The sequence below is a fragment of the Anarrhichthys ocellatus genome, unplaced genomic scaffold (assembly GCF_004355925.1).
Source record: "Anarrhichthys ocellatus isolate YVR2014 unplaced genomic scaffold, GSC_Weel_1.0 scaffold112, whole genome shotgun sequence".
NCBI classification, from domain to species: Eukaryota; Metazoa; Chordata; class Actinopteri; order Perciformes; family Anarhichadidae; genus Anarrhichthys; species Anarrhichthys ocellatus.
This window is the reverse complement of record NW_022280142.1, coordinates 150,415-162,461: the sequence shown is the minus strand read 5'-3', so window position 1 is coordinate 162,461 and position 12,047 is coordinate 150,415. Positions and strand designations below refer to the sequence as shown.

Sequence of the window (12,047 nt, the reverse complement as noted above, 5' to 3'; positions counted from 1 at the left end):
CCTGGGACGGAGGATGTCGAATGCTGTACCGATTATCAGGCCTCTGAGGCAACTTTTTGTGATTTGAAAATTGAATAGATTAGATCTTAAACCAAAAAAACAAGGAAAGAACAAAATATGTTCATCATTTTCCTTGTGATTAAGGAGTTATTCGTCAAAAATGAAAAGTGCTGAATACGCAATCGCATGGTGATTACGTATGGTAAACAGATCCAGTAGTATCTGTATTTGCAGTAGCAGTTTATTTATCTAATGGATTTAAAAACCTGGTAGATTTGTAATGGAGCTCAGATGAGAGGAGCTCTAAGTTCATACTGTATGTTACGTCAGATAAGTGATGATTTAAATCTGACCGTGAAGTCATCAGAGCTATTTAACACACTTTTCAGGGTGGATTCTCCGGCGGTTACTTCCTCTATACCAGTGACACCTTTGACATTAGCGACCAAGGTTTGGTCTCGGTGAGGAACAACGTCACCTTGGACAGAGAGACACAGGACAGCTACGTACTGCAGGTACAAACGTTTCATGATTACGTTTTCTATCTCCTGGTTTTTGTCTGTTTTAGTGAAAGAAACACGCAGCAGTTTACATCTTCAAGCGTACCAGACAAAATACAACATTATCTGATACGTATACATGTATTCAACATTTATTATAAATTTAACAACAATTTGTAAAATATTTCAAGTGAAAGATGATGAATCTCAAAATTTGCAGTGAGGAAAACTTAAAAAAGTCCCCACAACATTTACATTTAGCAGAAACATATATGTCCAAAACTGCTTGTGAACACACACATTATATACATACGTGTGTGTGTAATTTAAATTACAGTCTCTGAATCTAAATCTCAATGTATCCTACATGTCTGGTCTCCGTTTGTTTTTTTATTTAGAAATATTTGTGAAAGAAAACTGTGATTGCAGATTTTCCTCAGTTATTTTTTTCCTCCAGTAATATAATTTGCATTTTGTTCACTGAAAATAAACACACGTGGCCGAGGTTCCTTCTCCAGGAGGTAGCCGAATACAGACTGGCCTGGATCTTTTCAACTACTAGCCTTTAAAATGGTGCTGAACTCTTATGACCAACACAAAGTGTTGGTCAGAACATGAGGTGTTCAGCGTTGTCTATGCAGTGTCTTATATTGTGTCTCTTCCAGTATATCTTACAAAGGAGAGAATGAGAGGCGCAAATCCAGTCCTGCACATACTCTACATTATAGACATTATGAAGGTCCTCCTCCCATCACTTGGCAACTTTTCTTTTTTATCGATAAAATACAAAACACGTTTGAGAGTCGTATTTTGTCTTTGCATGTTGAGGGTTTTTTTGAGCTAAAGACCGTGTTGTTTTATGAAAGAAAAATAACTCCGAACAGAGATCACGGCAGAGAGTTCACGCTGTTCTCTGCGTCTGTCTTCAGGTGGTGGCGGTGGATCAAGTCACTGACGGTCTGAGCTCCACAGCCCAGCTCAACATCACCGTCCTGGACTACAACGACAACACTCCGCAGTTCCCGACTATCCCCGACACGCTCCAGATCCCCGAGGGCGACTACTCGGAGGTCACTCCGGGAGACATCTTCACCATCGTGCCCACGGACGCCGACCTCGGCCCCAACGGGGAGGTCACCCTCTCCCTCCTCCCCCCTCACCCGCTCTTCAGATTCAGAGAGGTGAGGCTGCGTGACAGGATTGTGGAAGTATGAAATGTGAAAGTATTTGCTGGGGCTCTGAGATCATGTGTTGTGTTGCAGGACGGGACGTTGCTGGCTGTCGGCTCTCTGGATCGGGAGAGCAGAGAAACGTATGAGCTGTTTGTGAAGGCCTCAGACAAAGGCAGCCCGCAGCGGGAGGTAAGAGACCCCTGCAGAGACCCTGTGACTCACTCCTGTTGATATCGCTTCTATTCCTGTTGTAGGAAGGTTACAAGCAAGTGTTGTGTATAAGATCTGCAATGTAAAAATCACTTATCTCATATATTGTGCTGCAATTAAATAGCCAGTTTGTGAAGGAAATACACTGAAAGACCCCAAAATTCAGTAGATTTGCCATTAAAATGTTATTAACTTGAATTTAGACACATTTTAATCCAAATACACATACTGAAAATCAGCAAAATATTTTGTAGTTTCGCTTTGATTGTTTTGTGCACAAACCTGAAAAAAAACACGAAATTACAGAAAAGATTAAAAAGCAGAGAAGAACCCGTTTAATGTTGAGTTTATGTTCATATAAATAATATAATATATAATTTAATCAGGCAATATAAAGGTTAACCAACATCATAAAGGAACCAAAGAAGAGGATAAATGTATATAAATTGAAATAATTTAAAACATATATATCGATAATAAAATACGACTAATGATACAATGCAAGCCTCCTTCACTGAACAAGTTCTTTGTCAAACTGACTCCTGTGCACCAGAACATCACCAGCATCAGGGTGAGCCTCATCGACGTCAATGACAACAGACCTGAGTTCAGCTCCAGCAGCTACGTCAGCAGCATCCTTCTGAAAGACGCCAAGGAAGGGAAGCTGCTGCTGACGCTGTCCGCCACCGACGGCGACGCCGGCAACAACTCGCTCATCACCTACAGGTCAGCAACCGACTGTCATTTCATTCACACCACCACAGTATTCTCCAGACAGAAGGTACATGTTCAAGTGTTTTATAACATTACACGAGTCCTTTTTAAACTCGGGTCTCTAATGATGAATGCACTGGTTAGTTAGTTAGTTAGTTAGTTGCCACAAACTGACTCTTTATCCAGGTATTGGAAGACGGTGGACCTCATGCAACAACATTTTGGTATTCTTATCTCAACTTTCTGGTACTTGTTTCCGTACGGTGGGCTCGTGTGCCACTGACTGCACACGACTCCTCGGACTCATTCATCTTGTATTGTGCTGAAGATGTTTTTTTTTTGCTCTCTGCTGTTGCAGTTACTCTGCAGGAAGTCCTCGGTATTTGGCCTTAAACAGTGAGACCGGGGCCCTGACGTTGACCTCGGACCTCACCGATCTCACACAGGACACCACAATGGTGCTGACAGCCCGGGCTCAAGACCACGGCCAGCCTCCTCTGAACTCCACAGGTATCTGACAGCACCGTGTAGATTTACTCAACGTTAGATGTTCAGAACTAACACTGAACTAAGCCCCGCCCCTAGCTGTCAGGAGCTCCTCACAGGACCCTGATTGGGGTTGCTGGTCATACCTGTATATAATGTATGTGTTTCTTACAGCTCACGTCGTGGTGAATCTCAGGCTTGTCAGTCTGGGGGAGGGCGTGGCCTTCGGGAGCTCCTCCTACAACTTCAGCGTACGTGAGAACCAGCAGCCGGGGGCGGATGTGGGGAGGGTCTCGGCCTTCTCAGGAAGTGACCTCTACGACGTCGCCTACGCACTGAACACACATACTGACCTGTTCTCCGTCAGTGCCAGTGGAGCCGTCCTGACCAGAACACAGCTGGACAAAGAGGAGCAGGAGTGGTACATCCTGGATGTGGAGGCAGTGGACACACGGACCCCCCCTACGTCAGCCATTACAATGGTATGATCTGTTTTTTTAAATGATATCTATATAGACATGTTTAGAGGCTGATTATTTCAGGTGATATTGATTACTGAAAACTGGAAACATGTCAAACTTCTGCAGGGATTATTATACAAATAGTGTGACTTTGAATGAGATTTTCTTTTTTTTTTAAATACCTGGAGGTTCTTTACTTCCGCTCTCTATACTGGTACATTCATCTTGACCCAAGGAAACCTGGGAGAAAAAGTCTGTCTTCAGTATCTTGACCTGTTCCTTCTCTCTCTCTCTCAGGTCAGAGTTCAGGTGGAGGACGTGAACGAGTCTCCTCGGTTTCTCTCCGAGGTGTATAAAGCCTCTGTGTTCAGCATAGCCCCGTACAAAACCCCCGTCGTCCACGTCAAGGTAAACACACCCAGCTTCTGTCAGTTACATCCTCAAGAAGCACCAACTGTTATAACAACGTCAGTGTGTCAGATAAGGACCGTTCAGTGCGACGGCTGCTCGACTGTGGCGGGGACTAACAGGAGCTGTGTACTGTGAAGTGAAACCCAGCAGGCTGCTCACTCTTTGAGGGATGTGGTTCCTGAGCAGCAGTGAGACAGATCATCAGGAACGGATCTCTTCGATCAGAGACGATGTTATCTGAATCTACCGAGTCAAACATGGAGAGCTATTGCACTTAAAAGAGCTGGAAGAAATCTTCTAGAGTTATAGAAATGTTTTGTAAAAAAAGTCAGAGTATATTGTAGTAAAGTCATAATAAAGTATGTTATACTTCTTAGTATAGAATGTCATAAAAATGATATAATATAGGACGTCATTAAAAAGCCATAGTTTAGCTTTAAACTGTGTGCTTGATGCTAACCACAGCAGGACATGAAAGTACCGTCTGTTAGGATAAAACATCTTGATACTCCCCTCCCCCCCCCAGGCTTCAGACCCTGATGTGGGTGAAGAGGGTCAGCTGGTCTACAGTCTGACTGCAGACAGTCCTCACTTTGACGTGGACCCGTCCTCGGGTGTGGTGTACGTGGTGTCGGCGGTGGGACTGGCTGGACAGACGGCTGCAGTGGAGGTGAACGCCAAAGACCCCCGAGGACTTTATGCTACAACCAAGCTGGAGGTGAGTGTGGAGGGCCGGAGGGAGGGGCTCAACATGTTAGAGAGGAGGGGAAATGCAAATCAACAACCAGTAGAATCCAAAATCAAGACGAGTCAAAACAGGCAGCACATTAAGAATATAAGAAAAGCTGTAAAAAATGTGTAAATGACTGATTTTAATGTCCGTACTCGACTGTTTATTTATTCCAATAAGCTTTACTGCTTCCTGTATACTCTGTTGGTGTCCTCAGGTAATTCAATTGTTTTAATTTAAAGATGCATACCTCAGAAACACTCTTCCTCCCCGCAGGTGGAAGTGCAGGGAAGCGCGAGCAGCGCTGACGTGGTGGTCATCTCCCTCAACCAGCCGGCCAACATCGTGGAGAAGAAAGTCCCAGAGTTGGAGAAGTGAGACGAGTTTATCACAGAATTACCATTGTTTAGAGATTCATTCTTTCAGGGTTACATGGTTCTGGTTTCTTCCTTCTTCCTCGTCCTCTCAGGTCTCTGGGTGCGGCTCTGGGCTGGACGGTGAACATCATCGAGGTGTCGAGCGCTAACGGCGGATCCTCCTCCGAGTCCAGAGCGCAGAGCGCCGCCGTGAAGACTCTGGTCAGCTTCATCACCAAGAACAGAGCAGAGGTCGTTTCCTCCACAGAGGTCACAGAGTAAGAGTCTGATTTTCAATGTTAAAACGTGAACTACTGGAGAGGGACACGCAATACCCTGCAACACATTTTAGAAGATGAAATACCTCTAGAAAGTAAGACCATGTATCTTGGATATTTACCGAAAACAGTCAAAAAGAATAGATCACTCCCTAGTTATACATAGTTTTCTTTTTGTTCTTTCACTCCTTGTTCTTTATGTGTAGAACTAAAGAGAGCATCATCTGAAGATCTGTATATGCAGTGTACATGTGTACATATCTGATTGATGCCCGCTATCAACAACAAAATAGATTAACTACAATATGCTGATTTTTACAGACAAGTTATGACGAAGCAGCCTGAACGGATTAATATATATTAGTTTACTTTGGTTGAATGTAACTTAGTTACGTTTACTCATGTACTGTACTTAAGTACACATTTTAGTTACTTGTACTTTACTGAAGTACTTTCAGTTTATGCCACCATACTTGTACTTCACTACATCTCAGAGGGAAATATTGTAGTTTTTAAAATATTTAAGATATGTTTTGTCGTTAATTAAACTAAACAGTTCTTTCAAGTACATCTTGAATAATTAATTGGGACTATTTTGATAATCGTGTATTTTTAATGGTTCCAGTTTCTCAAATGTGAATATTTGCTGATTTCCTTCTAATAATTGTAATGAATCAGTAATAATGTTTATTGGACCAGAACCGACTACAGCAGTAAAATCCTGCTTTTACATTAATGCACGAGTAATAACAACCTCATGATAATAATATATAACAGTATATATATTAATAGCAGTGACATTTTCTCCGACTATACTTTTAATTAAGTAACATTTTCATTGCAGGACTTTCACCATAGAGAGTATTTCCCCCGTGTGGTATTAGTACCTTTACTGAAGTAAAGATTCTGAACACTTCTTCCACCAGTCGGGTTTTATTTAATCTGTCCTACGGCTTCTCTGAGGAACCGAAAAGCCTAATTTATGCACGCATCGTCCAATAAACATCAATAAACTAAATCATTGAACGCAACATTTTCTCCACCAGGAAGCTGCAGAGTCAATCAGCTTCTGTGAGGGCGGCGCTGGTCAAAGTGTTCGGGGAGGGGCTTCACTTCGACGTGGAGCTGAAGCCTCAAAGTCCCGCCTCCAGCCAGGCTGCGGTCATTGCTCTGGGCACCATGGTGGCCCTGTGCATGCAGGGATTGATTGTTGCCATTGCCTTGATCATCAGGTGAGACTGGAGACCATCAACACTCATGTGCTTCTGTTAACAGGTTCATCATGTGAACTTAAAGGGATAGTCCAGATGTTATGGAGTGTGTTTGTATGAGGTTCTTCACTACAGTAGATGAGTTTATAGAGACAGACAGGAGAACCTGCACAAAGTAAACAGACATGTTTGAAATATTCCTTAATTATCAGCATCTCAATACGTGAATCCTCCCAGAAGGAAGTTTAAAATAGTCCCGTCAGACCTCAACATGTCACGTTCGCTCTCACAGGTTCAAGAGGACGCAGAAGCATCAGGATTCTGACAAAGAGAGTTTTGACATTGACCGATCTGCTGAAGGTTACAGGTGAGTCCTCTGAACAAACTCTTCATGTTCAAATGTCTTCACAGCTCTGTTTGAAAACTGGTTTAATGGATATCCATCCATTTTGTTCCAGGAACCAGTCTTTGGACATTCATGAAACCTTTGGACGGGTATTTTATTTTAACTCCTTTACATCTTGTTTAGTTGAATCTTCATCAATGCATCTTATTCTATAAGATCATCATGTGTTTGTAGCGTCTCTGTCCTGTGAGAACCTCGTATCTAAAGAACAAACAACCTGTTTCCAGGTTTGTTCTGAAGCATCTTCCAGCTGATCCAAGAGTCTTTTTAAAGAGTTTATTAATCTGAAGAAGTAGGAGGATTTTATCATCACATAAAGGAACATTTCATCCTTCAGTTCATCACAAACATTCAACATCAACACATCTGGAGATGCGAGGTTTAAACTGGACAGGAAGGAGATGAATAAAAAGGAAATACTCAAGTACAGAACAAAGCACCGTGACATGTTTAGTAAACTTACATCCTGTCTGTGTTCCAGGGACAGACGAGGTCACAAGAGAAAGCAGCGGAGGACGATCGGCAGAGGACGGATAGACAGACGGACGACGGTGGGACAGTAAAGACAGACGGAAACATTGTGAAGTTCAAACGGGACAGCCAGACGGAGGACCGTGATGACAGCAGCAGTTCTCTCTGATCTGAACACGACAGCTTTCAGTCCGACTGTACGGAGTCTGCAGAGTGCCACTAAAATAATTAGTTTAATTATAGTCCGTTTAAACGCGTTTCTTTCACGACTTCTAACGAAGTCGAGCACACGTGAGCTCTTATTCTTTAGTATGATTTTATTTATTCCTTCATGTGGCTGCTGAAGTGTTTTAAAAACATTCTAAACATCTATTTGTGAATCGATTTCTTTTATTTACTTTGAAATGATCTAACAGAGTAAGAACAAACTTCCTGCTGCTGCTTGATTTCTTAGGCCTCGTCTGCACATATATGGATTTTATTTCCTTTGTGTTTCGGCCTCTCGTCCACACAAACAGATTTAAGTCCCGAACAGACTTTTTAAAACTCCCGTAGTTGCTTTGAGTAATGACTGCTGTTGAAAATCTGACAAAAAGCTAGTAAATAGATTTCAAAACTCCCAGACCGGACAACGCCATGGTAGCGACCTGTCAATCACAGTACGCCCCGCCCTAAATCATCCCCTGCTTTATGGTCTGTGACTCTAAATGAATATCGTGCTGTATTGAAGACTTGAAACTAGAAACTGAGACCATAAACTCATGTTTACAATGTTTATTGAGGTAATAAATCAAGAGAGAAGTAGTCATTTTCTCATAGACTTCTATACAACCAGAGGAGTCGCCCCCTGCTGGTCAGTAGAGAGAATGCAGCTTTAACACCTGAAGGTTTGGCTTCACTTGTCAGACCGGGAGGTTACTGCCCGATGTAAACATCTACACCAAATGATTCCAGTGGCACTCTTCAGCCTCCGCATGACCACAAACATCCCAGCAGCTGATTTTAATCCTGAAGTGACGTTGAAACCGTTAAGAACTAAACTCAGCAGCTGTCGCGTTCAGAGTGTTTGTTTGTAATAAATTCTCTGTGAAGCGGAAACACTGCAAATTATTTCTGCTCATGTTCAGACAGAATTATCAGAATGGCGCTTTATAGAAATGCTGCGGCTGCACTTCAGTTTGAAGAGAGATTTGTTTCTGGGCAAAATGTTTTGGAACAAACACGTTTATAAATCAAATGTTCAAATGTCACTTTTGTTTTTTTGCCAAAAGCTTTATTCTTATTTTTCATTGATGCACTTTATCAAAATTGTAAATAATAATATGCTGGTGCATTTAATAATGTGTGTAGATCAACATTTGAATTGTATCAGTCTGGAAATATTCTTACATTTGTAAAATATAAAATAAAAACTAAGCAAAAAATGAAAATAATTGTAATAAAAGAACAAATCATCTGAATGTTTGTGAACGTTCCTCCTGAAGTCAAAGGGCCGTGAGACGTGGATTAGAAAAGAAACTCGTTACATCGTCTTATTTCCCTTCATCTCCTCACAGCTGCTTTCATTCCTCATGTGACGAGCCTCAGGTGATGTCACTTTATTAGGGCTGATATCAGTCCGCGATGCCTTCCAGGCATCGACGGACCTCTTCCAGTTAAACGATATCGTTACGGGTGTTGACGCTGGTGGTGTCATTCCACGTGACGCGTATCGAAAGCAGTAGAAAACTTTCTATGGGAATCACTTTAACTGTATTTGTTATAGTTTGTTTTTTGAACGACACCCGGCACTTATTTTTTGTTTTCGAGTTGTCCGTCCATTCTCGGCCATAACTCAAGAAATTATGTGATAATGATGACAATTTCTCATAAATGTCTAATTAGATAAAAGGATGAAATGACGACACTTTGTTCAGACATTAAATTAAACTGCTGGTTGGCGGAGGCGGTCAAGCGTGGGGCAGTAATTGTACTTTGTTGATTTCTTTGTGTTGATGTCAGACAGTTTTATTTCTTTGCTCACGAAACATTAAAATAACAAAGTTGTAAACTGACGAGCTGAGACGGACGAGGATTTCTACAGTTTTGACTGTTAAAAGCCATCAAAGCACTGCGCTGCTGCAGTAAACTCCTACAGTCTGTTCCTCCCCCGTGTGATGTAAAAAATAAAATGAATTCTTTACTTACGTTGACATGAAGCAGGCTTTGTGATCCAGTGAGCTTCCCGTACGTCTCCGTCCGCAGCCTGAAAACAAACTTCTATTTCTGAGGAAAGAACTTCACAGCTCCACATGGACTTCAGTTCATAACTCTTCATATTAAAACTGTTTTTATTAATTTATTCTCTATTAAAATAAAATCAGAACACAGCAGAAGAAGCGAAAGTAAACAATAGATTATGGAATGTACTTCAGTAAAGAAAATAAAAAGCTCCAGCTGGTCCAACATGGGGGGCTTTATTACAACCAGTCAAATAAAGCACCGCTTTTATATATTCATATATATATAAAGATATTTATATATATATTTATATAGTTTTCATATACACCTTCAGGCAATGACTAGAGAGGATTCTTTACAGAATCAAGTTTCTTGTGGTTCTCTTAATTTACAGGTAAACTCAGTTTCTGGATATTTAAACCACAGAAGTCAAGGCAACTTTCTTTTTGCCTCGTTCATAAAGTACAAAACTGGCACAGAGGACGACCATTTTTATACACAGTAAAAATGCAATAAAATTAAATTACATACAGGAGACGAAAGTTGTGTAAACCTTTCCCCGTTACAGCAAACCTCAAACAAATAAAATCACTTTCTAAAACAAATTCAAATCAGTATAAAACACAAAGAAAACAAAAAAAAACAACTTCTTTTTTTGCCCTTTTGAAAACAATGTGCTGTAGCTTTGTACGACTTTCTGTGTTTTTCTTCTGTGGTGGAGTCGGAGCTAAATAGAGCGAAACGACACGGCGAGCGCCACTGAAGCTGAAAAACCAACCGACTGAACATCAGCAGGAGGACAGCAGCACACAAACAGCAGAAGAAGAAGAAACCGAGAAACAGGAAAAAGGTGTTTTTTTTCCTCCGAGCGGGATTTCAATTTCCAAAGAGGGGAAAAAAAAAAAAAAAAAAAGTTTTAGTTAAAGATCTCATAGCGGCTGTGAGTTGATGATGTCATGAAGAGGGCGGGCCCTTAACGGACAGTTTGGTAACTATGGCGATGGTGGCTTCCACCGTCCTGTACAGCATGTCCAGCATGTCGGGTGGGGGGACGGCGCTCGGAATCGCCTGTGAGGAGGAGGAGGAGGCGTGGCCACTGCAGCCCTCTGGCCCCTCCCCCACCAGCCCAACGGCTGATGGGAAGGCAGCGTCCTCTGAGAGGGGCGGGGCCGAGCTGCTGCTGGTCTTAGAGCCCGCCTCCTTCTCGTCCTTCACCTCCTCCGACATCATCGCCTCACCCCTCCTCCCCTCCCGCTGCTCCGCCTCCTCCTCCTCCTCACCTGCCGTTGAGTGATGCGGCGGCTCAGGCTCCTCCCCCTGCCCAAAGCCCTCCCCCGCCTCCTGCAGCAGGGAGGAGGAGGAGGAGAACGAGGAGGACGACGATGAAGACGCCTCCATTTTCTCCTCTTTGGGGAAGGAGTCCAGGTTTCCAGAGGAGGCGGGGGCGGGGTCCGGGGAGGGCGGGTCCTGCTCGGTGCCCGGGTCGATCAGCGAGGAGGAGTCTCGCGTCTCCGTGTCCGAGGTGCTGGCGGGCGTCAGCGCCTCCTGGTGGTCGGGCTTCGGCTCGCCGCAGGGCGGGAGGGCCGAGGACGTCGAGGAGGACGAGGAAGAGGTGGAGGCCACGCAGAGCGGCGCCGACGCTGCATCGCCGGCTCGGTCGTCATCGCTGCTCACCCTCCGCCGCTTCACCGGGGTCGCCCCTTCATCCTCAGCTGAGAGAGACACGACAAATGTTGTGAACATCTGGTATGATTTGTACATCCATGAATATGAGATATACAGATAATTACAAATGGAGGTTGTGGTCTACGGGCATATCTATGAGTTACACTCATTGTCTTTTGGACTCCTCACAGTTCATTTTGTTTGTACGCAGAGAGTTTAAACGCCTCCGTTCATGCTCAGGGCTCGCGCTACGGCGCCAAGTGCGAGTACCAACAAAACTGAAAGCGTCTCCGTTTCTATACTTTGCATGTTAGTGTTGTACCTTTGGCCTTGTGGTCCTTGGCCTCGAGCTCCAGAGCGCTGCGCTGCTGGACACAAACGCGGCAGCGACCCAGCAGCTCCTGGAGGGCGGGGCAGAGGGCCGGGTCCACGGTCTGAGGCGGCTGGACGGACAGCAGCAGCAACAAGGCCCTCAGGTCCTGACACACAGAGAGAGAGAGAACGTTTTCAGTCTGAAACAGAAGACAGGAAGTGCTGTGTGGTCTGAGCGTGTGTTCGTGGTCGTACGCCGTTCAGCAGGCCGCTGGTCTTGCTGAGCTCCAGGCGGTGAGCCGCTAGTTCAGGCTGCAGGCTGCTCTGTTCACTCAGCAGGTTCGTCACCAGAACACCGATCAGGTTGGAGCAGCTGGGGCCGGACAGCACCTGGACCTACACACACACACACACACACACACACACACACACACACACACACAC

At 43.8% G+C, this 12,047-nt stretch overlaps 2 protein-coding genes across 6 annotated transcripts in view; one reads left to right on the top strand and one right to left on the bottom strand.

The window, feature by feature from the left end:
* Positions 1–8,047, top strand: part of LOC116399481 (fat-like cadherin-related tumor suppressor homolog) — a 24,423-nt gene extending 16,376 nt beyond the window's left edge. The window contains exons 17-30 of the mRNA XM_031876672.1: positions 390–515; positions 1,430–1,681; positions 1,763–1,861; positions 2,436–2,608; positions 2,955–3,106; positions 3,257–3,564; positions 3,841–3,951; positions 4,481–4,672; positions 4,961–5,058; positions 5,154–5,318; positions 6,365–6,550; positions 6,822–6,896; positions 6,988–7,024; positions 7,417–8,047. Coding sequence (XP_031732532.1) covers positions 390–515; positions 1,430–1,681; positions 1,763–1,861; positions 2,436–2,608; positions 2,955–3,106; positions 3,257–3,564; positions 3,841–3,951; positions 4,481–4,672; positions 4,961–5,058; positions 5,154–5,318; positions 6,365–6,550; positions 6,822–6,896; positions 6,988–7,024; positions 7,417–7,575 — 2,133 coding nt within the window. The 3' untranslated portion in view covers positions 7,576–8,047. The remainder of the gene's footprint in view (positions 1–389; positions 516–1,429; positions 1,682–1,762; positions 1,862–2,435; positions 2,609–2,954; positions 3,107–3,256; positions 3,565–3,840; positions 3,952–4,480; positions 4,673–4,960; positions 5,059–5,153; positions 5,319–6,364; positions 6,551–6,821; positions 6,897–6,987; positions 7,025–7,416) is intronic.
* Positions 8,048–9,718: 1,671 nt separating this feature from the next.
* Positions 9,719–12,047, bottom strand: part of usp34 (ubiquitin specific peptidase 34) — a 45,813-nt gene continuing 43,484 nt past the window's right edge. For 4 of the 5 annotated variants that reach the window (XM_031876622.1, XM_031876624.1, XM_031876623.1 and 1 more), the window contains exons 76-78: positions 11,859–11,999; positions 11,614–11,770; positions 9,719–11,338 (exon numbers count right to left, since the gene is read on the bottom strand). In XM_031876622.1, coding sequence (XP_031732482.1) covers positions 10,581–11,338; positions 11,614–11,770; positions 11,859–11,999 — 1,056 coding nt within the window. In that variant the 3' untranslated portion in view covers positions 9,719–10,580. The remainder of the gene's footprint in view (positions 11,339–11,613; positions 11,771–11,858; positions 12,000–12,047) is intronic. The other variant, XM_031876626.1, reaches the window with a different exon arrangement.